This window comes from Balaenoptera borealis (genome assembly GCF_965194805.1).
Source record: "Balaenoptera borealis genome assembly, chromosome: 1".
In the NCBI taxonomy this organism is placed as follows: domain Eukaryota; kingdom Metazoa; phylum Chordata; class Mammalia; order Artiodactyla; family Balaenopteridae; genus Balaenoptera; species Balaenoptera borealis.
The window spans coordinates 24,300,394-24,327,631 of NC_138860.1; the positions used below are offsets into that span (position 1 = coordinate 24,300,394).

At 50.6% G+C, this 27,238-nt stretch overlaps 1 protein-coding gene across 3 annotated transcripts in view; it reads left to right on the forward strand.

The window, feature by feature from the left end:
* STUM (stum, mechanosensory transduction mediator homolog) overlaps positions 1–27,238 on the forward strand; it is a 64,796-nt gene that overhangs the window by 27,065 nt on the left and 10,493 nt on the right. For 2 of the 3 annotated variants that reach the window (XM_082341813.1, XM_082341814.1), the window contains one exon: positions 26,756–26,935. The exons of the other annotated variant lie outside the window; for it this stretch is intronic. In XM_082341813.1, coding sequence (XP_082197939.1) covers positions 26,756–26,935 — 180 coding nt within the window. The remainder of the gene's footprint in view (positions 1–26,755; positions 26,936–27,238) is intronic. 3 annotated transcript variants of the gene reach the window in all.

Here is a 27,238-nt window from a genome sequence, read left to right on the forward strand (position 1 = left end):
AGCTGTGTGACTTGGGCAAGTTACTTAACCTCTTGTGCCTCAGTTTCTTCTTCTGCAAAATGGGGATAATAATAGTACCCACTTCATGGGACTCTTTTGAAGAGGAAATGAGCTATTACACATAAAGTGCTTAAATAGTGCTTGGAACACAGTGAGGACTACATTTTTTCCCAAGCTCTAAAGGAATTTATTTTTTTACCTCTTCTTTTCCCTTACACCCCAGCCTTTGCTAACCACCATTCTACTCTCTGTTACTAGGAATTTGGCTTTTTTTTTTAAAGATTCCACTCGTAAGTGAGATCATGCAATATCTGCCATTCTGTATCTGGGTTATTTCACTTAGTATAATGCCTTTAAGTTCCATCCATGTTGTCACAAATGGCAGGATTTCCTTCTTTTTTAAAGGCTGAATAACATTCATATATATGTGTTTGTGTGTGTGTATATATGTGTATATATGTATATATATATATATATATATATATATATATATATATATATATATATATACACACACACATATATACACGGCAGTTTTTTCATCCATTCATCCATTGACAGACATTTAGGCTGTTTCCATATCTTGATGATAATGCTGTGATGAATATGAAAGTGCAAATACCTCATCAAGATAATGATTTTATTTCCTTCAGATAAATACCCAGAAGTGGAATTGCTGGGTCATATGGTAGTTCTATTTTTAATTTTTTGAGGAACCTTTGTACTGTTTTCCACAGTGGCTGCGCCAGTTTACATTCCCACCAAGAGTTCTCGAAGGTTTCCTTTTCTCCACACCCTCTCCAACACTTGTTAGCTCTTGTCTTTTTGATAATAGACATTCTGACATGTGTGAAGTGATAGCTCATTGATTTGCATTTTCCTGATGATTAAGGATGTTGAGCATTTTTTCCTGTTGGCCATTTGTCTTCTTTGGAAAAATGTCTATTCAGGTTTTTTGCCTATTTTTAAACTGCTTTTTTGAAAAATTAAATATCATTCTTATCATCCTTGGAATTTGTATTGGGGTGAAGCTAGCCCTCCCATTCCAGCGCTGAGAGTACGGATGCTGTATAAACCAGCAGGGCCTCTTGACTATGGGCCTGTTGAGCACAGGACCCGTCCTCACACTCAGCTCTGCCCCTCCGAGGCTGGTACAATGCCTGGCTCATAGCAGATCCTCAGTAATTTGGGATCAGAGTAGCCAGCTGGGGACATGGCTGATGTGTGGTCCTACACTGTCGTTCTTCAACCTCAGGGTGTATTAGAATCCCCTGGGAAGCTTGTTAAATGTCAACTCCCAGCTTTCATCCTCTGAGAGTTTGGTTTAGTATGAGTAGGAGTGGGGTGGGGCACTCAGTCTGTGGCACTCTGTGGTGTCCCCAGAGCCAGGCCTGGAGGAGAAGGGAACCAGGGGTGATTGCTACCAGCAGGGCCTGCCCCAGGAGTTTCTCAAATGGGGTTCTTTTTTAAAAATGCAAGTTCCTCAGGCCCACCTCACTCCTACCAATAGGAGTAGGAGTGGGGTAGGGCTGCGAGGGGAAGGTGGTGTCCCTCACAGGAGCCCTTGCTCTGTGCTGTCTGGTGGACACACCAAGGAAGACTGGAGCCTTCCGGGGGGAGAAGTTGTGGTTGAATTCGGTCTAAAGCATGTTTAACTTGGAACCGCTCTACAGGGAATGGTGAGGTCAGTGGTTCCTAGAAACCCTCAAAGGAGCCCCCAGGATGGGGTGGGGGGGTCCCTCGAGGCATCTCTGCACATCAGGGCCCTGCTTGTCCTCTCAGCCTGCGCTGGTCCCTCCTAGGAGGCCCTCCTTCACCAACCACCTGCTCAGAGCCTTGCAGGCAACTTTCGCCAGGGTGGTGCCCTTCTTTCTGTCCAAGGCCACCACCCCAAGCTCTGAAAGTAGCTCCCCTGTTTGCATCGTTGGGGCAGTTCATTGGATTTTCCTCCAGGCTCAAAACGAGGCCTTTGGAAAACAGCTATTCGTTTAACCTAAGCAGCCAGAGAAAAGGCACGCTGGAGTTGAGTGAGGAGGAATGTGCTTTTATGGAGCTGTGTGTTAAAAGATACCTCTGGGATTTGTTTCTTAGCAACAGGGCTCATCCAGAGCACACTGGCAGTGTCAGAACATCCAATGATGCCTGCAAGCACCATCGCAGATACAATAAAAATCTGTAGAGTACGAGAGAAAAGTCTGAGCATAGTGCCTCCAACAGGTAGAAAAACTCAGAACCCTGAACAGATGCAGCAGCTGTTGGTTTAGATTAGCGAGCTCCGCGGGAGAAAAATTCCTACCCAGGGACGCCAAGCCACTTCCCTCCTCGCGGCTTCCTTCTGGCCGGTGGAACAAGCATCACTTGGAGGGCTTTCCTCTCCTCATGGCTCCCTCCTTCCCCGGCACCTGGAGACCCAGCGTCCAATCAAATGGCCTTCCATGGTCTGTAATTGAAGAGTGGCAGGTTTGAGCCCTGGAGGAGATATCAGACCCAAATCCAGGGGTTCTGAAACTTGTTTGGTGCCATTGGACCCTTTAACGGTCTAGTAAAGCCTTGGATCCCCTTTCAAAATAATTTTAATGCATTTTTAATGCATTTACTACATAGACTTATAAAGAAAATGAATAATTTTTAAACACAGTTATCAAAATATTAAAAACAAATTTGTATATAGAAGAAACACCAGGCTCCTGTATTAATATACTAAATAAGAAGATCCAGCCGTGAGTCTAATAAGTGCCATAACTTTGAAATAGTAATCAGTGTCAATGGTATTTTGAGAAATCTACTTCTCAGCTTCACTGTGGTATGGAAATATCTTATTGGTGATGAAGACCAGGTTCTGCTAATATTATGGTGGCTGTTGCCTACATCTGTAATGAAAGGAAATGCTGAAATTGAGTTAAAGGTTAGTGAAAATAAAGAAGTAAATTTTTTCCAGTCCTAGTTCGTGGATCCCCAGGGGGTTTGTGGCCCCCGGTTTACCCCCTTAGAAACTTTTCCCTTCCTAATCCTCCTACTTCGCACTTCTGTGTACCTAGCCCTGTTAACCAAAGTTGCTTAAAAACCTATGTTGTCAGAGCCGCTCCACGGGCATGGACAGACAGACAGACAGACAGAGAGGCAGCAAGACTGTTGAACAAACACAGCGAATACGCGTTGACGGGCATGGTGGCGCTGGGGCTGCCATGAGAACCTGTGACCTGTGTCGTCAAGGAGGCCTCTGCCCTCACCTTCCTCCACAGAGAGGGGCATTCTCAACACAGGCGTCCCGGGCCAAGGTCATTGAGATGTGATTTGACCTTGGAAAGATGAGAGCTTCTGACTATGAGGGACAGCTATGGGGCTTGTTTTCAGTCTGTTTCTCTAATGTTTACTACATCCATGTAACAGCTTTCAACAAGTATGTATCAAGTGCCTAAAATTTAGTCACTCAACTAGATCCTGGGTCTGCAGTGCTGTTCTCATGAAGCCGGGCTTCAGCGGAAACCAGGAAAACCCAGGTGGGGAGATTGACAGTCCTGTGCGGCCAGGTGCCCGCGGGAGACAGAAAGCGAAGCCGATCAGGTGGCACCGGGAGCGGACCCTGCCTCAGTGCAGAGCACCCGAGACCTCTGGGTCAGAGGAGGGGGTGCCCTGCACGAGCCCCACCCACCGGGCAGGCCTGCAGGCGGGTTACGTGGGCAGGGAAACCTCTGTGTGTTCCCAGAGTCCTGGACTCAGCCACCGGGCAGGCTTCCTGGGGCCCAGGCGCTCTCTGCCTGCCACAGGGCAAGCCTACGTGTAGGGGGCCCCACCAGCCTCTGAGCAAATGCTCAAATCCTCCCTCCCCCGCCCACCAGTGATTCTGCTCCAACACCGAGCAGGAAAGTTGTGGGCCCCGTGGTGCTGGTTCTGCCAGAAGGTCTTTCTTCTGTTTCACAGGACCAGGGCCACAAAAAGTGAGACCTGGAAGGGTCCTTCGGGAACATGCCATCCAAGCCTCTCAATTTACAGACTTGGACACTGGTGGGTCAGAGTGAGAGGGACTCTCCCAGGTCGTGGGGCAGTGGCAAGAGGCAGGGAGAGAGCCCTGGTCCCCTGACCACAAGTCCTGAGCGGTGTGATGTGACCACACCTTCCTCCTCTCGCCCCAGGCAGGACGCAGGTCACGCCTGAGTCCTGGGGCTGTTGCAGTTTATGGAGTTTGGCTTGTTGTTTTAATACAACTATCCGAGAGTCAGTTCAGCACCCACAGCGTGTTACCTGGGCAATTCTGATAAGGTGATCTGGATCCCCACCTTGGTTAGTTACTGCATACTAAGGTTTTCCAAAGTGGTACATCAGCCCTGCCATCCCTGGCTCTACTTTTTCTAACCTTGGGCAGGTCAATGAAGCTCTTTGTGCCTGTATTCAAACAACCTGATATTACTAGTACCTACTTCACAGGCTTGTTGTCATATGAGTTAACACACATAGAGCTCTTGGAACACATGGTGATGGGTTACTGTCTTTAAGTTAGAAGTGTCAGGAAACCAATTCAACTGGCTTAAACAAAAGAGAGAATATATTGCCTTACAGAGCTGTGGAATCTAGTGGCACAGTGGATTTCAGGTCTTGCTGGATCCAGGTGCTCAAAGATGTCCTCAGGACTCAGTTTCTCTTCCCAGCTCTTGGCCCTAATTCCATTCCTCTACGTTTGATTTTTAGATGGGCTCTTTCTACACGATAGCTCCCAGGTGCTCCATGTTGACAATGTCTTTTAAACTAGCAATTCCAGTGTAAAGAGGGCTTTTTCTCCCAATTGGTCCAGTAAACTCCTGGAACTGAATCTCAAGGGCCTGCCTTGAGTCATGTGCCCATCTCTGAGCCAGTCACTGTGGCCTGGGGAGTGGAATGTCTGGATCGTCCAGGTCTGTATCATGCATCTGCCTTGGGAGTTGGGGGCCAAGGTCATTCCCACCCAAACTTCATGGCCTGAGCATGGGAGAGAGGGAGGCCCCAAAGGAAGCTATGGGCACTGTTTCCAGAAGAAGGGAAACTGATATGAAGTAGGTAAAAATTACAGGTGTGCAGACAGGTGAGGAATGTGGTGACCTCACAGAAACATGTGCATCTAGGGGAGCTGACGGTGGGGACGTTACCACTGCCAACTCTCAGAATGGAGAGAGCTGAGTGGAGGAAGGGGCCACGGTGGCTGCAACTGGTTTGCAGCCCAAGCAAATGGACAAAGTGTTAGAGAAATTGTCCCTGATATAAATCCGAGGCAGGATGGAGGGGTTTCCTTGGGGAGTTACTCATATTGGTTAACAGATTTGGGTCCATAAGTGTGGTTCCTGTCTACCAGTCTTTGCCCTGTGTGGACAGGAAACACCTTTCTGAAGGAGCTATGGGGCGGGCTTCAGAAATCTGTTACGGAGTCCAGAATCTAAACATCCCCAGGAGTACACCTGAGCTGGGGCTGTGAGAGGACTCCTGAAGCCCAGAAGGGGATAGGAGTCAGGTTCTGGCAGTGAATGAACCAGAGGAATGGAAGGGGGCACCAGGCTGGGTGTCAGGGGACCCCAGGGCTGCAGACCTCATAACCCTCCAGGGAAAGGCCTGCCTAGCACTCACAGGGGACAAGCAACCAGAGCAGGTGTGGATTGTCACCCCCATCCTGTGTTATGAGCAGGGTGGAGAGTGTCCACAGAGTCAGGGTGACGAGTACAAGTCTGGGTCACACACCTAGACTCTCCCTGTAGGTGTGACCGTGTGCCTGGCTGTGTTGCAGGAGCTCTGTGTGTACTCACTCACTCATTCATCACACCAGGCCCGTTGCTGTGGACTGAATTGTGTCTGCCCCCAGCCACCCCATTCCTACGCTGAAGCTCTAATCCTCAGTGTATCTGTATGTGGGAGGGCTTTTAGGAGGTAACTGAGGTTAAATAAGGTCATAAGGGTGGGGCCTTCTTGATGGGATTAGTGTCCTTATAAGAGGAGACCCCAGAGGCTAACTCTCTCTCGCTCCCTCTGCCACCTGAGAACACAGTGAGACGGCAGCCACCTGAAGAGCTGGAAGAGAGCTCTCACCAGAAACTGAAGTCAGTTGGTACCTTAATCTCAGACTCCCCAGCCTCCAGAACTGTGAGAAATAAATTTCTGTTAAGCCACCCAGACTGTGGCACTTTGTTATGGTGGCCCGAGCTGCCTGAAACACCTGTGCAGCAGGTACAGTTAACATCAGCCCTGTGGGGCAGAAGGAGGCCAGAGGCACAGAGAGCCTAGCTGACCTGCCCAAGGTTGGAAGGGGGCAGAGCCAAGTTGGCATGGGCACCCTAGCACCATCAGCAGCCCGTGACCAAGGTCCCACCCCCTCCCTTGCCAGGAGCGCCCACCTCAGGGCTTTTGTGGGGACGGAAGGAGACTTTGCAGGTGTAGCACTTGAACAGGCCCGGCACAGAGCGAGCCCCAAGTGAAGCTGAGCGCTGTCGCCCTGCCCCATTGCACACCTAGGACGGGGAGCAGGAAGTTAGGAAGCACCCCAGCTGGGAGCTGAAGGTTCCCAGAGAGATAGGTTGGCCTGACCTAGTTCTCCGGCAGGCCACTCTCTGGCCCCCACCCCAGCAGAGCACCCAGGGTGGGTAGCCAGGGAGAGAGGCCGGACGGAAGCGGCTGGTCGCTGAACTCGGCAGCCAGGCCTGGCTGGCCCCTGGGTCGTGGGGAGCAGCAGAGCGGGGCATGGCTAAGTGGCAACAGGGGAAGTCTGGGGCAGGGGCAATGGGCCAGTCTCCACCGACACTGTCCCTGCTGGGGAGATCGGGGCGGGGATTTCTGGGAGTCCATCAGAGGACAAGACTTTCCAAAGTGCCATTTCCGAGAGGAAAAAAACAACCAACTGTTTCTACAGAATGGCATGCCTTACTCACTCGCCCAGTTTCCAGCCCCCTTTTAGGAGATTGGGACCTATAGTGGCGAGTTTGAACTTCTAAAATATTGAAGGGAACTACACTCTGCCCACAAATTCTGCTTTTCATATCTGCAGAGCCTTCTTGCAATGTCTGGGGGTGAGCAGCTCCCCAGAGCCTGCCTGGGCGTCTGGACTGGGGCCAAGTCCCACCTCCCAGCTCCCGAGCTGCCATCTCCGTTACTTTCCTGCTTGTTTAGATCTCTGGAAAGAGAATGTCCTGCCGAGGTTGCAAAGCCCCCAGATAAGTCTCCTTCCACCTAATGAGTTCTGCTCCAAGAAATCCATCAGCTGCGGAAGCGGCTCTATCTGACTCTATGCTTCTCTCCTTGGCTCGGTAGTCAGATCACAGGAAGGAACACGACTCCTCTCCCGGCCGCTCCCTGGCAGGTGGATTGATGGTCTGTCCTTACTCCAGGTCTCAGAAGCTCTTCATTAAAGTGAGTGACACACAATCTCCTGGAGCTGCTGACCAGGGTGGCTGCAGGAGCAGAGTTAGAGGGACTGAGCTGTACTGGGGGGGGGGGGGGGATGGGGTGGCAGGCTGTGTCTTCCGGGGTCCCCAGCTGTGAGTGCCCCTAGAGGGGGGGTCAGCGGCCCTGATTTTGGCGTTCACACACTGCCTCCCTATAGGTTGGACCTCTTTAATCAAAATGGCATTCAAGTCAGAGAAGAAAAAAGGATTCTTTCCGTATGCTAAGAGCCGTGATGAAATTAAATTGAGACATGGAGACATTACACAGGATCAAGGCTCCCGAGTGGCTGCCGTGCGGGGTGTGTACGTCCCGGTAAAGGCTCACCTCTCACTGAGGCTGCCGCCTAGTGAGTTAGGAGAGATCCAAAAGTTACTTTTGTTATTGTGGTAAAATATACATCACACAGAATCGACCATATTAACTATTTTTAAGTGTACAACTCTGTGGTATTAGATATATTCACATTGTTGTGCAACCATCACCACTCTCCAGAACTTTATCATCTGAAACGGAAACTCTGTATCCATTTAACAGTAACTCCTCACTCCCCCTCCCTTAGCCCCTGGTAACCTCAATTCTACTTTCTGTCTCTATGTGGAATCATACCGTATTTGTCCTTTTGTGACTGGCTTATTCAACTTAGCATAATGTGTTCAAGTTTTATCCATGTCGTATCACGTGTCAGAATTTCCTTCCTTTTCAAGACTGAATAATATTCCATTGTATATATTCCACATTTTGTGTATCCATTCGTCAGTGATGCACACTTGGGTAGGGCATTTTTGAAATGCAGTGATTGTTCTGAGGGACTCTCTAGATGTCTAGCTGTGACATCTCACCGTAGTAGTCTCTAGGATTGATTTGCTTGCCTGGGAAGAGATGTGCCCAGGAGGAGGAAGGAGAGAGGCCCACTGCTCTCAGGTAAAGGCTGTGAGCGGTGGGCAGGGAGGTTGACTCCCAGCATCCTTTCCACCAAGATGACTAGTCCAAGCCAGTCTTATAATTCCAACTCTCTTATGGGTGACTGGCTCAGAAATTGACAGGTGACTCAATGATCATTAATCAGGGAAATGTTTCCTCAAGCCTGAAAGAGGGCCACAGGAAGAGGTTATCTTTACTCTTGCAGACATTGTCATGTCTGGATTGAGATCTCTGGAACTGCCACAGCCATCTGTGTACAGCCTGAGGTTGAAGCCAACTCTCAGAGTGGCCGTGCAGGTACGGAAAGAGCCTGGGCCCTTGGGGACACAATTGAGCTGCTTTAGACTTCCTATCATTTGAGATGATACACTCTTCATATCGCTCAAGCTCGTTTGAGTTGGCTTTGTGTCACGTTCAGCCCAAAGCATACCAAGAGATACCACCTCCGAGTAGCTATGTTCCTCGATTAGACCCTCGAAGTGCTTTGGAAACAAAGCATAACAACAGGGCAATTTACCAGCCTCAAGAATGACATGAGCCTGCCATTAACTGTACATGTAGATATAATGTAGCAAATCCAGTTGCACTACCCACGCACCCGGACCAGCCCCAGGACCTTGGTTGGGGTGCCTGCCGTTCCACCAGGGTGGCTGCATAAGTGCCGATGCCTCTCTCCATCTGCACCTACTTCCTCCAGCCCTGTGGAGGAGGCGTGCAACACTGCAGCAGATGATGTGCTGAGTCTAGGAGTGCAGGGTAGGCCTGACTCTGCTCTAATCTCACCTCCAGAGATGCGATCGGTGATGCTGAAGGTAGCAACTGCCCTCCGGCATCCAAACCTCCCGTTGCCCGTCCCCACTGGTGAAGCACCGGAAAGGGACATAAGGGAAGAGGCTTTTGTTTTTAACCAACGCTTGTGTGCTCTGCCTTTGGACGCCATCGCCTTTGAGGGGGTGACTGGGACATGAAAGAAGTTCTCACCTACAAGACGCACATTTATGGGCGATCCTCTTGTCCTGCGTGTCATCGGTCTTAGCAGGGCTGCCGCTGCTCAGAAAAAGCTCATGCCCTGGGGATCTGCTCTCAAGGTCCGCAGCACATTTTTTGGAAAATTCGAAATCATTCCCAGAAAGCACACCCAAGGAGGGTGAAATTAATTTCTGGAAAGAGCCAATTTGCAGCCAAGTGAGGTGAACAAAGTGAGTGATTGAGCCAAGTATTCTGACTTCCATCAGGGTTAACTGTGACCAAGACCCAGGAGTCTGAATCCTGGTGTGGGCTCTGAGGGGCTGCTGCAGCGCGCCTGTCCTGACAGTGTGGGTGCAACACTGTCACGGCATCTCGGGGAAGGAAGCGTGTACTTTGGGGCGACTCTCTGTGTGGAATAATTGTTCACATATCTTGAAATGTTCCTGCCATTTCGTTGCGGGGGAGGGGGCTATGGTCCCCCAAACTCTTTAAGGACATTTTCCTTGATGTGTGCTTGGGTCTGTTTGTGTCCACTTTAGGGTGTGGGACGCTCTGGGACATAAAGTCCTTACGCTGGGCATGGAGCGCCTTCTCAACAGGGCTTTGGTCTCTTGTTGTCAGGCTGTCCCCCGAGGGCTGCCGTCCCCCGAGGGCTTCTGTCCCTTTCCTGTCCCCTTCTCCGACCCTGCCAGGCCTGCAGGGAGAGTGGGGAGCTACTTCCTGGACTGCACAGCCCCCAAGAAGCTGGGTCATTTCCATTTCAGAAGGCAAAGTGGTGCCCAGATCAAACATCCTGGGGACTGAATCCTGCTGGGTGCCAATAATAATAACATCAGTAATAATAACCATCCCGGGAGTAGGAGGATGCTTAGAGAGGGGAAGTGATGGCCGAGGTCCTGCAGTGAGCGATGTGTCCAAGTAGAGCTGGAGGCCGGGATGTGACTCGCTCTCCTTTACCATGTGACCTTTCCTAAACAGCCCAAGGGTTTGGAGCATGTGCAGGTAGTCCGTTTGTCTTCCCAGGACGTCAGGCCGTCTCTCATCTGTAGGGACAAGGAAGAGCAGATCCGTCTCCTCGTTTTGATGGTCCCGCGAGGGCACTGCTTTAATGTGAGCTGTGTGCCGACCACAGAAGCGGGTCAGGGTGTGGGATGGGAGCCCAGTGGAGATGTAGAAACCCACAAACACATCTTGCCCAGTTCTGTAGACACACAGATCTTCAGGCCTTAGCCGATGCCTCTGTAGAGATCTATTCATTTAATAAACCCTTACTAAAGGCCTGCCACGTGCCAGGCATCGCACCAGTGCCTGAAAGATAAAGGGGAGTAAAATGCAAACCCTCTTTCTAGTGTTCTAATAGTTAAAGCACACACTTCCATCGCACTTATTGGGCGCCCTGTACTGTCCTAAGCACCAAACACCTCCTATAACGTCGATGACGACACAGAGCAGTAGAGATTATTGCTCTCATTCTCAGATGAGGAAACTGAGGCCCAGAGAGGTTAAGTGACTTGTCCAAGGTCACCCAGGTGGTAAGGGGCAGAGCCAGGGCTCAGACCCAAGTAGGCTGGGTTTCTTACCTTTTGGCTGCACCCCTCGAAGGGCTTGTAGCTTGTGTGGGGGGCAGAGTGTAACTTCTTGGGGCCGCTCTCCAGCCAGGAGTTGTCTTCATTGTGCTCCATTCAGATTCGTTAGATACTTGAGTACCTTCTATGTGCCAATTATGCTTCTAGGCAATGTAGGGGCCTCAAAGGTGGACCAGGCAAGGCCAGGGCCCTCAAAGCCCTTGCACCGTGGTGAGCGATCTACCTGCAAATAGTACAAAGCGGTGATCGGAGGTCCGCGGTGCCCGGGTGGAGCGTGGGCTGCTTGTGACACCACCTGGGCTCCGAGCTGGAGTGTTCAGGTGGGTTGTACAGCGGGAGGGAGTGTAAGCGGAGAAGATGGTGGGGGCGGACGGACGGACAGCCAGCTTGTGGGCGGGGAGAAGAATAGGAAACTAGCAAAATCGGCTGAGAAGAGGTGGCTGGTGGGTAGGAGGCCGGGCACTCGGGGAGGAGCTGGTGCTGGGAGACTTACCACCCGTTAGTGAGTTCCCCCCTGAGCCCAGCCTGGCGCCCTCGGGTCACCGAGAAGCTGCAATGGCTCGGGCAGAGCCATTCTCTGGACTGACCCATGGCCAGTCTCCTTGGGTAGTAATGTAGATGTCCCCTTCGCAACTGGGATTCCACTGAAATCTTCTTTTTTTCCATTTCCAACTGAAGACCACCCAGCTTCTGCCCTCCCCTCTCTCCCCACTCGTGTATCTGCCCCGTTGAGCATCACAGCTTCCGCGTCCCTCCCCGTGGGCCCCTCGGCTGAGTCGCCCTGCAGCCACGGTGGGAGTTTCCCAGCCTCCTTGGAAGCGTGGTCCCAGGGGTGCTGCCTCAGCGCCACCAATACCGAGGCTGGAGCGGGGACAGCTGTGCAGCCCCTGTCCTATAGGGATCAGGCCCCAGCCTCCCGGACCTGAGGGAAGGCCTCCATCAGGACAGCTGGTTTTAATTCTTGGTCCTTTCCTGAAATAAGTAGGTTTATCAAATCCATTCTGCTCTTGGCCCCTTTAAGAAATCAGCAAGTACAGGCTGCCCCAGAGGTGGTCCCTCTAGAGGGCAATCCATGGGGAGCCAGACCAATTTTGTTTGGCTCCTATTTTCTGAAAAGGCTTTCTCAGGTCCCAGGATAGGTTCTGCAGCCAAAGCCTGAGTCCACCCCTCCCTCCTGTTCTCTCGATGGAGCTGAGGACCTCCAGTCTTCCGGCCTCTCGTTCCCCTTTCCTGGCGGCCACTGGGTTCTGAAAACAGGCACAGTTGGTGTTTAGTTGGCTTTTGCTGCATAGCAAACCTCCCCAAGATGTAGTGGCTTAAAACAGCAGCCATTTACTCAGTCCGTGGGTTGCGATGTGGGCTTGGCTCAGGAGGGCTGGGCGTGGTTCTCAGCCAGGATGGCCGGGGGGCTGGAGTCTCCTCCATGTGGCCTCATCCCCCAGCGGACAGGCTAGACTTGTTCACATGGCGGCTGGCCGGAGCTCCGCGAGAGCAGGTGAAGGAACGCGTTGTCCTGTGGCCTCGGCCCAGAACTGGCACGGTGCCACTTCTAGCACATGTATCGGCCCGTGAAAGTCACAAGGCCAGTCTGGGTTCAAAGGGTGGGGAAACAGGTTCTTTTCATGGGAGGAGGTGCTGAGTCACATGGCGAAGGACGTGGGTACAGGGGGTAGAGAATCGGGGCCACTTCTGCAATTGACTACAGTTGGTTAATGCACCTTTTATTCCAGGTCTTGTCTGTTAAATGAGGATAAAGACGTGGCTTGTTGTGGGAACCAGGTGAGGTAATATAGTAAAATGTTAACCTCTAACGAATGCTCGATACATTATAGATCCATAATCAGAATCATAATAACGGTTATACACTTGGCCGTAGGAAGGTCGGGAAAGGACCTTTCTGTAGACATCAAGCACACGTATCTGGCAGAAAGGACAGTCGAAGCAGTTCTCTCTTCTTCCTTCTCAGTGAATTATTAGTCTGTCCCTGTCCACCTGGCACGGTCCTCAGGGAGCCCCTCCTCGCTGGCCCCTTCCTCTCTCTTTCCCCATAGCCCCGGGGTCCTCGATGGAGTGGGGGGTTGGAGGGGGAGGCGAGGGCATCAGTTCACTGTCCAGGAGACACAGAAGTCAGAGTGGCCCAGCTACAGGGCAAATGAGCCTCTCTTGTCCCCGGCGGCCGCCTCCAGTTGTGTGGGTCAAAGGTCATACCATAGGTGGCCGGCAGCCCTATGTTTTGACAGTATTGAGCACTTCTAGTAACACTGCTCCAGTGTGGTGTTGTCCTAACTGAATCCCTGACTGTCGGCGGCTGTGCTAGCTCGGCGTGGAGGATGGCAGTAGGCACCCAGTGCCCGGGGGCAAGCAGAACTGGCCCTCTAGGATTGGAGTCAGGTGGTAAATGAACGCTGTAAGAACCAAACAGCCTGGCCCATTTCCTGCTACCCTTCCTTCCCCACCACTGACATGTTGCTCAGTGACACCCCTGTTCCAATGATCTATTGCTGTCCAGCAAAACTCCCCCAAATTTAGTGGTGTGAGAAAAGCCTTGCGGCAGGCTCATCAGTTCTGTGGGTCAGGAATTTGGACAGGACACACTGAGGATATTTTATCTTTTGCTCCATGATGTCTGGAGCTTCAGCTGCAAAGACTCAAAGACCAAGGTGACCTGATGGCTGGGGACTGGACTTACCTGGAAGCATCTTCACTCACATGTCTGGTGGCTGATACTGGCCATCAGCTGAGATCTCACCTGGGCTGTTGGCTGGACACCTACACACCTCTCCACGTGGCTTCTTGAGGAGGCTGGTTTGGGCTTCTTTACAGCATGCCCGCTGGGTGTAAGAGTGCGAAGGTAGAGATTCAGGAAGTGGAAGCACCAGTTTGTTACGGCCTGACCTGGGAAACTAGCACAGTGTTACTTCTCTTATATCCTGCTGGCCAGCCACAGAGTACAGTTTAAGAGGAAGGAATTTAGACCCCACCTCTTGATGGAAGAGTGTCAAAGAATTTGGGGCGATCTTTTAAAATCACCACACCTCCATTTAGAAAATGATGGTCCAATGCGTCATTTCTCTGCTGGATTTTGTAACACATTTCTCTTCTGTTAGCAAACATCACAGACCACTTACCAGCCTCATTTTACCCTCTTCTCACTTCCCCCCCAACAAACTAAGATTTTCACTCAGGAATTGACACCTCCTTCACGCAATCTGGGCGTTGTAGGGAAATCTGACCCTATTTCTATCTCCAGGGGTGGGCCCAATTGCTTAAGCCAGTAAGTACCTTCCACTTTCTTTGCCAAATCGTTGGTTCAAGGGTGGGTATGTGACCTACACAGTCCGATCTAGGTAGATCTCAGGACTCCTGCTTGGAACACTGGGACAGAAATGTTCTGTCTTCTCTGGACAAGTGGTATGTAGATGTGAAAACTGGAATTGCTGCAACCATTTTTTCACCGTGAGGGAAGTTGGTCTTGCGATACAGTTGATACCATGGAAGACACAGCAGAGATGGAAGATGTTGGGTCCCTGTTGAATCACTGAGTCATGGAATCAAACCAATCCTGAATTCTTATTAATAGTAAGACAGCATACAGCAGTTAAGGACTTAGTATGTTCCAAGCACTTTAAATGTGTAATCTCTTTTAAGCCTTACAAAGAGCCCTGGATAAGGGTACTATTTTAACTCCTACTTTACAGATGAGGAAATAGGTCTACAAATTTTTGATGAGGAGACAGGCCTCCAGAGGCAGAGTAATTTGCCCACGTTCCCACAGCCGGTAAATGATAGGCAGGAATCACACTCAGCAGTCTGACCCTCGAGCCTACATGCCTAACCACTGCCCCACACCACCTTTCTGGACTTTTCCAATTATGTGAACTAGCAAATCCCTGTGTCGTTTGAGCCTGTTTGAGTTGCTTACTTCCAAAATAAAGACCACAACTGACAACCCCTCTCTGCCAGCGTGGCATGCTCCTGTGCCAACGTGGTGCAACGTCAGCCCTGCTTGGAGAGAACCAACCTGAGCCTAGTTCCAGGAGCCCCAGCAGGAAGTTGTCCCTGTCACGGAAGCACACACATGGGCCACCCTGCAGGGCACGGCTCCAGGAAGGAGCAGGTGTGTCTGCTGGGCCAGCAAGGAGTCCCCAGCCGGACAGGGAGCATCTGAGCACGAGCCCCACACAGGCCTCCTGCCGCCCTCCCTCCTTCCTCCCCAGTCCTCCGGCAGGCTGGGGTACCAGCTCAGCCCAGCCACCTCCTTTTCTGCTCTTGTTGTCATGTGGCCTCCTAAATGAATCCACCATGGCTCCTCCAGGTCTCTTGGGACTGGAGTCCTTTCCTGGCTTCCAAACAGGAACCTGGAGCATCCTCCCTCTCATCCCACCTCCAGCAGGTGAGCCCAAGCCTCCCATTTAGCTTGATAGCCTGGCTTTGCCTGCCTAAGTGGGAAAGACGCCCTAGGATTGGGGGCTGCATTCCAGAGGTGTTCCTGGAAGTTCAGGGGATTTTGTCACAGCCCTTACGTGGTCACATGGCATCATTTATTTTCTGTGTCAGGTGTCTGCATGCCATCTGTCCCCTAGTTTGCTTGACTGCCACATGGTTTTCTCTGTCACCAGTAAGATGCTGTTGGGCGGACAGCAGAGTTGGATCTTGACAGGTGCCTGAAACTTTTTTTAACTGAAAAGAGAATTTGTTTTTGAACAAAGAGAAAAAGCTACCTCTAATTCTGCCATGGCAAAACAGTTCTCATTTTGCTTTGATACACTCCAATCCTTGTCCACAGCGTAAATATTTTTTAAATAGTCCTCTGCACAGTATACATACTATTTTTGTAATTTCACTTAAAGCACTGGCCTGGCTTGCTGCGTAGTTATCATAACTATAATTTTTACTGGCTGCATGGTACCGTGGCATATGATGCGTACCAAGCCTCCGGCTCCATGAGGCTGACATAGTGAACTCAGCAATTGTAGTAAACTTTGTTTTAAGGTGGAGTGAAGAGTAGTCCCATTGGCTACAAGCCGCTAGGAGAGCAGGATTCGTGGAGATCTTCAGTTTCACTCATGTTCACTGAGAATAACTCCTTATTCTTCAGGATTCTGCTCCAACATTACCTCCTGGGGAAGACTCTGGGTCTCCCTGGTCGGGGTGAGGGCCCTCCCCTTGCTCCCATGAGGGTGTTCCAAGTACCTTACATGCACAAATTCAGTCCTCACATCCCTATGAGGCAGGCTACTATCATTACCTTAACTTCATAGATGGGGAAACTGAGGTCTAGAGAGGTTAGGTCACTTGTCTAGGCTTCTGGGGGGGCAGCCGGAATTCTGACGCCAGAGTCCCCCTTTGTAACGTGGGGTCACCCTGCCTCTGCCCTGTCCCCCAGGACTGACCACACAAGTTGTGTTCCGTGGCTTCTTCTCTCTCACCATCCTGTGAGATTCTTGAGGGCCGGGACACTCCTAGCCCTGGTCATTACATAGCCGCCCTCCTGGTCCTATCGCCACTTCCTCAGTTTACCCTCTGCCGTTTGAGCCAGAATCTGTCCTGACAAGGCTCAGAACTGGGGAACTGAGAAATTCCACGTGGTTACATTTCTGCTCAGGCTTAAGATCCCGGGGAGATCTTGGGGCCTCTCTGGGGCCCCCGAGACACCTAAGGTGTCCAGTTCTGTCCTGCAGCTCGTCTAGGGCTGGGGGCACATATTGGAGCGCGTCAAGGATGTGGCAGGGAGGCTGAGGGCAGAGGAGATGTGCTCACAACCACAGGGAGGCTGATGCAATGCCCAGTGCCATTAAAATTAATTATCAGCTCCAGTCAACCCGCCGCTCCGCGGGATAATCAGCCTCATGTCACGGTGGAGGCAGTAAGAGGGACGGAGGAGGGAGCTGGTCTCATTTCTCTGCCCTCCAAGGAAGGATGACAGATTTATTAGTGGCAGCCAGAGGGGCTCCCTGTCCTCCTTCCTTTAAGCCACGGAGCCTTTTCAGCTGGAAAATCTAAGGCCCCTCCGTGGCTGTGGTCTCGACCCAGGACTGTTACCTGCCGAGGTCTCCCTTGCAACCCCCCTTATCCATCTGAAGGCTTCTTCCTGGCTGCCTTTGTCCGAGCTCCTCAATCCTCGGGTCCCCATGTGACTCCTCAGCATTTGCCTGAGGGCCAGGGAGGAATACAGAGAGGGTACTCCGACCTGGTACTTTCCGACTAAGGAGAGGGGAGAGGAGAGAGGGCACCGGGTGTGGGGTAGCAGCTGGGGCTAACGGTGAAGTGGTCCTGGGTACCTTACACCTTCTCTTTACTGGGGGCACAGAAGGTCCATCTGTCCACCCTTCATTATTTTTCTTCCATGAAACTGATTTTTGGAAAGGTTTAAGTCATAATAAATTCACTTTCTTGTCTCTAATTGATCAGAGGTGGCTAGAACGGCCCCTAGGAGATGCTAACAGCAGGAGAGAACCCCAGTTACTGCACTAAAATGATGAGCTTCCAACCAAACACTTCTAAGCCGCCTTCTGATGGGGGGCTGCCACCTCATTAGGGATCTTTGTGCTGTTTGGAATGGAGAGAACAGTTCACAAACCCTTTTGCCACTGGTCCAGGATCTATGGGGCAAAGACACTAGCAGATTTTTTTAATATATTTTTATTCCAGTTTTATTGAGATATAATTGACATACGGTACTATATAAGTTTAAGGTGTACAGCATAATGGTTTGACTTACACACATCATAAAATGATCGCCTCGGTAGGTTTGGTGATCATCCGTCATCTCATGTAGATACAAAATTAAAGAAATAGAAAAAATGTTTCCCTTGTGATGAGAACTCTTAGGATTTACTCTCTTAACAGCTTTCATATATAACATAGAGCAGTGTTTATCATATTTATCATGTTGTACATTACATTACATAAATAGTACTGATTTATCTTATAACTAACCTCAAGTTGGTACATTTTGACCCCCTTCATCCAGTTGCCCTTCCCTGTATCCCCTGACTCTGGTAACCACAAATCTGATCTCTTTTTCTGCAACTGTGTTTGTTTATTTGTTTTTGAAGTATAATAGTACTATGCCACTATTTTAGTGACTGTTATACCACGTAGTGATTCGATATTTCTGTACCTTTCAAAATGATCATCATGATAAGTCTAGTTACCATCTGTCACCATACAAAGATATTACATAATTATCGACTGTATTACCCACTGTACATTTCATACCCATGACTCATTTATTTTGTAACTGGAAGTTTGTAACTCTTAATCTCCCTCACCTATTTCTTTCCTCTCCCACCCCTTCCCCTCTGGCAACCACCAGACTCTGTTTTATGTGTTTATGACTCTGTTTCTGTTTTGTTATGTTTGTTCATTTGTTTTGGGTTTTTTTTAGATTCTACATATAAGTGAAATCATACGGTATTTGTCTTTCTCTGTCTGACTTATTTCACTTAGCATAATTCCCTCTAGGTTTATCCGTGTTGTTGCAAATGGCAAACTTCATTATTTTTTTATAGCTGAGTAGTATTCCACTGTGTGTATATATATATATATATATATATATATATATATATATATATATATATATATATATATATACACGTACCACATCTTCTTTATCCTTTTATCTATTGATGGACACAGGTTGCTTCTCTACCTTGGCTACTGAAAATAATGCTGCAATGAACATAGCATATACCTTTTCAAATTAGTGTTTCGTTTTCTTCAGATAAATACCCAGAAGTGGGATTGCTGGATCGTATGGTAGTTCTGTTTTTAATTTTTTGAGGAACGTCCATACTGTTTTTCACAGTGGCTGCATTTACATTCCCACCAATAGTGCATGGGGGTTTCCTTTTCTCCACATCCTCGCCCACACTTGTTATTTGTTGCCTTTTATTGATGGCCATTCTGACAGATGTGAGGTGATATCTCATTGTGGCTTTGATTTGCATTTCCCTGAGGACTATTGATGTTGAGCATCTTTTCATGTGTTATCTGTATGTCTTCTTTGGAAAATTGTCATCTGTGTATCTTCTTTGGAAAAATGTCTATTCAGTTTCTCTGTGCAATTTTAAATCGGGTTGTGTTCTTTTTTTTGTTTTTGTTTTGATGTAGAATTGTATGAGTTCTTTGTATATTTTGGATGTTAACCCCATGTCGGATATATCATTTGCAAATATCTTCTCCCATTAAGTATGTGGCCTTTTTGTTTTGTTCTTGAGGAATGCAGTTAGCTTTGTTTTGAAGAAACAAGGCAGATTTGTTTTGAAGACGTTGAGGGTGGTCAGGATGACGAAAATACTAGAACTGTCCATGTTTTGCCTGCACTGTTCTCTCTTGGTTTTATAATTTGTCTCCTCTTGCAAGTTCCTTGCTGGCCAGGACATGAGAAGCATGGTGTTGGGTCTACAGAACACTTTCTGGATGAGGACACAGTCGTCCTCACAGACCTCCACAGCCTTGGACCTTGGGCTGACTGTCCTTTGGCTCACAGCGATACCCTTCGTTCTCTGAGACGCACGAGGTCCCGCTCGCAGTGGTCTGGCGTGCCTTCCTTGACCGCCTAGTACAGCCTCCTCAGACTCTGTTCGAGTTATCAAGCTGAAAAAACGGACAGTGCCTTCCCACAAGCACATGTGAACACACAGTGTCCAAAAGCCTCTCCCCTTTCTGCCCCGTCTGTTAAGAAATCAGAACCACAGGAGCCGGGATGACAGAAGGAGCATGCAGAGCCCCATCCAGGACCAAGACCTTATCTTCTGCAGACCGACCCTGGCTTACTTAGGCCACAGGCACTTTTATTTTATTTTTAATTAATTTTTACTGGAGTATAAAAATTTTTACTGGAGTATAATTTTTATTGGAGTATTGCTTTGCAATGTTGTGTTAGTTTCCACTGTACAGCAAAGTGCATCAGCTATACGTATACATATATCCCCTCTTTTATGGATTTCCTTCCCATTTAGGTACCACAGAGCATTGAGTAGAGTTCCCTGAGCTATACAGTAGGTTCTCATTGCTTATCTATTTTATACGTAGCGTCAGTAGTGTATATATGTCAATCCCAATCTCCCAATTCATCCCACCCCCTCCCCTTTCCTCTGTTGGTGTCCATACGTTTGTTCTCTACATCTGTGTCTCTATTTCTGCTTTGCAAATAAGATCATCTATACCATTTATTCTCAATTCAACATATATGTGTTAATATACAACATCTGTTTTTCTCTTTCTGACTTACTTCACTCCGTATGACAGTCTCTAGGTCCATCCACGTCTCTAAAAATGACCCAATTTCATTCCTTTTTATGGCTGAGTAATATTCCATTGTATATATGTACCACATCTTCTTTAGTCATTCCTCTGTTGATGGACATTTAGGTTGCTTCCATGTCCTGGCCATTGTAAATAGTGTTGCAATGAACATTGGGGTGCATGTGTCTTTTTGAATTATGATTTTCTCTGGGTATGTGCCCAGTAGTGGGATTGCTGGGTCATATGTTAGTTCTATTTTTATTTTTTTAAGTAACCTCCATACTGTTCTCCATAGTGGCTGTCACGGGGACTTTTAAACCCTCCTGATTCTGTCTTCCTAGGGCTTTTGTCCAGAATCATTTGTGAACTTGTAGTCACTTCTTTTTCCTTTCCTTTTCCATTTCCATGATTGCACAATGATGAAAAGATGATGACCAGACCCACTGAATTACAATCTCAGGTTGGTGTAGCCCAGGAAGGTGTATTTTTAGCACAGTCTCCATTGCTTCTTATGCCCCCACCTCCAGGTTTGAGAATTGAAATTTCATAGACTGAGTTTGACCCTGAACGTGATCTTCCATTTATCTTATTATGGCTCTGAACTGGACACACACAGTCAGCAGGGGGACGTGTTTTGTATGGTGTGGCTTGTCCTTCCAAATCGGCTGCGAGGTCCAGGCCAAGCCTTCCCTTACATTTCCTTCCCGTCCCCCGAAGCTCACATTCAAGGTTGTGCTGGTAAGAGAGCTGTGCTCAACCAACCCTCCCTGGAGGAATGATGGAGGGGGTCCAGGTGTAAGTCTCGGCCGCTGACGAGTAGCACATCTTAATGACCGCAGAGCCAGCTTCGGGTGATGGCTGGGATCCAACTGGACTTACTGGTCTCCGTCCCAGGGGAGCGCATTTTCTGGGGAGCAGCTTCTTCAGAGGACAGCTCTGCCCTTCTCCCCCTGAGTTCAAGAGGCCTTGAGAGACCCCCTCGAGCCCAGAACCTTCTACTTCTCCCACATGAGTCATGTGACAAGCTGAACCTGACGGGGCTCATGAAGGACGATTTCAGCCCCCAGGCTCCATCCTGTGGAGCAGAGCCAGCCCCTCTCCTGACGGGAGACCGCCAGCCCACTTTGCGCTGCTTCTCTTCTGGCGCCTGACAGAAGGGGGGGGGAACCAGGAGTCCTCCCCCAGGACCCTTTGGGATATCCAGGATGGAAGTGGAGGGATGCTTTCCCCTCCCCACTGCCTGCGCCTGGGGCCTGAGCCCTGAGCTCCTCGGGGAAGCCAGTGACCTCGGCAGAGCCACGGTGGCCAGAGAGGGCTATGGCTGCAAAGTCCTTGGGGGTCTTTGCTGTAAATCTCTGTGCGGTGAGGGTGGGGTCCTCCTCAGGCTTCTCCCACCCTCCTCTCTCCCTCAGGATCTTGTAGGACACGCAAAGCACATGTCCATGCCTAAGTTGCAGGTGTCTTATAGCACACTGATTTTGGTGGTTGACAGTTCAGTTCATTACCATCCTTTTCCTTAGTGCCAATTAGTGTTGGCCTGGCCTTGACACCCCCAGAAACATTATGGCCAGGCCCCTGGCCTCTGCTGCAGAGGGTAATCTCCCTGACTCAGCGCCGGGTCACGTGGCGGACGCTGTGGGACACAGTGAAAGTCCGGAATCACGGACTAATTTCCTACAAGGTTCTGTGGTTTTCCGGTTCTGTATCCAGGAGGCCAGTCTCTCCGCCCCTCGGAGAAGGATTCTCAAACCTGATTGTGAGTTAGAATCAGTTGGGGGACTGTTTCTTTCATCCTTTCAAACAAGCAATCCCTGGACCCATCCCTGGATGCGTCACTGTGCCTTTGGTGGTCTGGGGGTGCAGCTCTGCAACCTGCATTTGCATGAACCTCAGTTGGAGAATTCTACTGCGCAAACCGCTTTGGGAAATCTGCTGTAGACCCCCCCTTCACCCCTCACCTTCTGACCTTGTCGAGAACCTCGCCACCCACTTACCCTCTATCTGGTTATGTCCTCACCCTCTTCCCTCTCTGGCGGCTTCTCCTCAGCAGGCAGACAAGCTGAAGTTTCTCCCAAGTACTTTTGAGAGAGTGGTCCTCACCTGTGTTCTGAAATCCTCACTTCATTCTCCCCTCAAACCTCTGACATCCTGCTCCCTCCTCATCATCCTCTCAGCCCCCCTCTGAGGCTGCTGGTGACCTAACCAGACCCGGGACCCACCTGTCCCTTCTCCATCTCTGCGGTAAGTGACCCTGTCCACCAGCTTCTCTTCCCTGAGATGCCTCTGTTTCTGGGACACTCTCCCTCACCTCTCGGATCGGCCCTGCTCTGTCCCCTTTGTGTTCTGAATGTCCCCCTGGGTCTTTCAGAGATCTTTCCTTGAATTCCATGCCCTCCCGGGTGACCTCACCTCATTCGCTTTGGTGACCTGCGCTACCCGCAGCCCCTGTCTCCAGCTCGGCTCTGCTCAGCAGCCCGTGGGCACGACCCTCGCTGGGCTCCACACCTGGATCGTGGCTCTACCCTCATCACACAGTGTGGGAAACCAGACACCCAGACCCACATGTGCCCCCTTCTCCCTTCCCCGACATGCAGCAGGTCCCCCAATCCCTGGGACACCCTCCCCTCCTGGGGGTCCTTCTCCCCCTCCCCTCCCCGCTGCCACGCCTCCCTGCCCACCTCACCTCATCTCATCTCCTAGCCTCTGCCTCACCCCTTCTGCCCCGTCCTCCCCTTGGGAGTCAAAACCCTGGTCTGTGATTCCCCATTGAAACCCTTCCCGGGGCTGCGTGTTGCCTAGAAGAGGAAGTCGGGCCCCACAGCAAGTCCTTCAGGGCCCTCTGCAGTCTGACCCCTGCCTGCCTCCAGCCCCGTTCTTCATCCCTGCCCCGAACGCCGCACCCTATGCTCAGCTCCCTGTGCCCTCAAAGTCCCCTGCCACCCTCTGAGCTTCCGGACGGACACACTGGGTCATCTCTGGGATGCTCTTCCCCTCTTCCTCCCCTTGATTGTTTCCCGTCAGCTTTCCAGACCTCTCCCCACTTCATGTTCTCTTCTGTGAAGCCTTTCCTGATAAACCAAACAAGATTCGTCACTGTTCCTTTTGTGACCCAGTGTCCCCACCAGAATGTGAGCTCCTGGCGTGGGACCCAGCCAAGCCCCACCTCCTGCTGCACTCTGTACTCCCAGGGCCCAGCACGGGCTCGTGGTTGGTGCTCATGCAATAAGTTAGAGCTAACCCGTCGCTGCTGGAGAGGGTTCGTTCTTTAGCGGAAGACTCATTTAAAGTAATTAACACCTCTTCATATGAAAGGGTGCTAAAATCATTTTTAAAATTTCTGGTTGAATAGGTTAAAACGATGTTTTTATGTTATAAATCCATTCACGGGACTTCCATGGGGGCGCAGTGGTTAGGAATCCGCCTGCCAATGCAGGGAACACGGGTTCGAGCCCTCGTCTGGGAAGATCCCACATGCCGCGGAGCAACTAAGCCCATGCGCCACAACTACTGAGCCTGTGCTCTAGAGCCCGCGAGCCACAACTACTGAGCCTGCACGCCTAGAGCCCATGCTCTGCAACAAGAGAAGCCCCCGCACCGCAGCGAAGAGTAGCCCCTGCTCTCTGCAACTAGAGAAAGCCTGTGCGCAGCAACAAAGACCAACACAGCCAAAAATAAATAAATAAATAAAATTTTAAAAACCAAAAAAAAAAACAAAAACGGACTGTCCATTTGGTGAGAGTGGGAGAACAGCATTTGCCTCCCCAAATCTCCCAGAGGGCCACCCCTGGTGCTGTGTCAGGAGCACAGAGGGGCTGTTTAGACTTGAATCTTGATCTTGAATCTGTTTGGTTGAACTTGAACCCTTGGTAATTACACTTTAGTGAGCATTATCATTATTTGAGTGGAAGGAGAAACTTGCTTAGAAATGCAGATTCCTGGGCCACCCCTTAGACATCCAGCTTTCAGATGGACACCCAGGCATCTGCATTTTAAACAAATACTGCAGGTGATGATGCAGGTGGTCTGAGGATGAACGTCACACTGGTTGCATTTCTTTGGGTCCCCGTATCCCACCTGCTGTTCACCAGGCACTGTGCTGGGCTGGGGGCAGAAAGGTACATGGGATGCCACCTGGGACCTCAGAGGAGTTCTTAGTAACTCAGGAGGCAGAAGCACTCACAAGCAGTGGCAGTTGTTCGGATGAGGAGGAGGACGGGGCAGGGTTGGGATCAGAAATCAGCCTGGTGGACTCAGGGGTCGGCCTTGGATCTGAGGCACGAGTGTGTGGGCTGAGGGAAAGGCCACATTAGGAAGCCAGTAGGAGCCACCAAGTTTGGGCAAAGAAGGGCCAGAAGCCAGGGTGCAGAGAGGGAGGGAAATCAAAGCTCCCCCAACTCCGTCCACCCCGACCCCTGCCTGCCGAGCAGTTTCCTCAAGGAGCAGAAAGTATGAGAAGTAGGAACATGAGAATCACGGGCTGATTTCCCAAGTGGCTTGCATTCTCGTCTGGACCTGCTTTCCCACGTCACTCCACCTGTGAGGTCAGGATGACAGAGCATGGCCATCAGCATCAGACAGCGGTGGGGTCAATGCCCACCTGTGAGTGTGACCTTGGGCAAGATACTTAATTCTTGATTGTGTGTGTGTGCGTGCTTTAAAATGTAGATTGTATTACTAGTTAGGTATGGTGAGGCCAACAGATCAGGAAACTATGGCCACTGAAAAGACAGTTTTTTTTCTCTTTAACATTCCTCTTTTATTGAAGTATAGTTGATTTACAATGTTGTATTAATTTCTGGTGTACAGCAAAGTGATTCAGTTATACATATATATGTTCTTTTTCATAGTCTTTTCCATTATAGTTTATCACAGGATACTGAATACAGTTTTCTGTGCTCTACAGTAGGACCTTGTGGTTTATCCATTCTATATATAATAGTTTGCAGGAAAGATAGTTTGTTACTCACAGTTCCTAAGAGGAGGGGGCACACCGCACTTTGGGGGTGGCGAATGAGGAAGGCACAGTTAGGAGGCAGAGGGAGTGAGGGGAAAACGTGGGGAGGAGCCTTTACTGTGGTTTCCATGAGAAGGAACGGCAAAACAGAGTAAGCAGGTTTAGGATTGGCTAGTTTGAATCATTTCAGTGGTCTCTGGCGTGTAGGGGCTGCCCTAGTGGTCTGGTACCTGGCTCTGGGTGATTAGGGTAGGGGGGAATCACCCAGAGTGTGAGAGTCCATAAAGGAGGAGTTTGGGTGTGGGCTTTGGATCGGTTGGCTTGCGTAAGAAAGTCATTTAGTACCTCTAGGACTTGGCTAGCTCTGGGAGGGGGTCTCTCCAGGATCAGCAAGGCCCCAGATAGCAAAGCATCAGAAACACCTGCTTAATACAATATGTAAGATAGTGTGGTGGGCAGAAGGATGTCCCCCCACCCTGAAGATGTCCATACCCTGGTCCCCAGAACCTGCAAATATGGTACCTTACATGGTAAAAAGGACTTTGCAGATGTGACTAAGTTAAGGATCTTAAAACGTGGGAATTACCCTGGATTATCCGGTGGGCCCAATGTAATCACAGGGGTCCTTATAAGAGGGAGACAGGAGGATCAGAGTCAGAGAGAGAAGATGTAAGGATGGAAGCTGAGGTCAGAGAGGAGAGATGTGCAGCTCCTGGCTGTGATGACACAGCCACGAGCCAAGGAATGCAGGCAGCCTCAAGAAGCTGGAAAAGGCCAGGAAACCAACTGTCCCCCAGAGCCTCCAGAAAGGACCCAGCCCTGAGGACCCACTTCAGACTTCTTATCTCCAGAATTGTGTTGTTTTAAGCCACTAAGTTTGTGGTAACTTGTTACAACAGCCATAGGAAACTCATACAAATAGAAGGAAGGCCAGTTGCCTTGCAGGGTCACTGAGGGGCTCAGAGCCTGTGTAGAAAAAAGCCTGGCTGGAGAGAAATGTCAGTAAATGTAGCAATATTACCCGCAGGGCTCTGGGACGTTTGGGACGAGGTAAAGACCGTGGACACACCCACCACGTTGCTCTGTGCCTTGTGGCTGCTCAGTAAATCTCGGGCTCTCTGTCCTTCCCCTTTCAGGTCTGGGGTGCTTGGGGGCGTCCCCTCAGGGAAGGGTTCTGGGAGATATGCCCTGGCCTCTCTCCCCTCTGCTGGCACCCGCAATCAGCGTGTGTGCTGGGGGTCATTTCCTGAATTTACGCTGTGGGTGGCTTCCGTGTCACCTCAGTGGCAGCAGCTCCTACCTCTGAACTCTTAGGCCCTAAGGATCTTTGCCACATGAGGTTGGTGCCCTTTCCACCCACTGTCTGTTGTCCTTGCAAGTGGCTGCACCGTTGCTCCTTAATGGCAGGGCCCGATTGTCATGTGACATCTGTGTTCCCCCAGAGGCCCCAGGACTGTGCTGGGTCCTTGGCATCCCCAGGCCATGCCTCCTCCAGGCTGGTACATTGGCATCTCCAGTACGGGCAGCAGAGGTGGTCTGAGCGGGAAGGTGCCACACAGGCCGCTCTCTCGGAGCTGCCGGAGGGCGAACCGCTGGGCCCCAGGCTAGTGATGAGCACACGTGCCGCTGTGTCTCCCAGCGGCCTCAGAAGGCTGTCCCCTCCGGCCTCTCACAGGGACGTTCGTCTCGGCCTTCACCGTGCTGTGTGGTGCCCGCACTGACCTCCCGGACAGGCACGTGTGCTGCGTCTTCTGGCTGAACATCGCTGCGGCCCTCATCCAGATGCTCACGGCCATCGTCATGGTGGGCTGGATCATGAGCATCTTCTGGGGCATGGACATGGTCATCCTCGCCAGTGAGTAGCCGCTGGCGCCACCCCTCCCGGAGGCACTGGAGCGGGGCCGGCAGGCGGGGAGCAGGGCTGGAGGAGGGGCAGGGCCCAGGGTGGTCTGGGCGTTTGCGATCCTTCGGGGCATGGGGGCTGCGCAGGGCGATCTGCACACCTGGGCCCGCTTCTCCTCCCAGGGCTCACCTGTGTCCTGCTCACTAGGGCCCGTGGCCGCCTGGCTCCGGGACCCTCCCCGCACGCCCAGCCCCGAGGCCTGCAGGGAATCTGAGACACCTGAGCCGGAGGGGAAGGGCGTGAATCAGGGAGGGA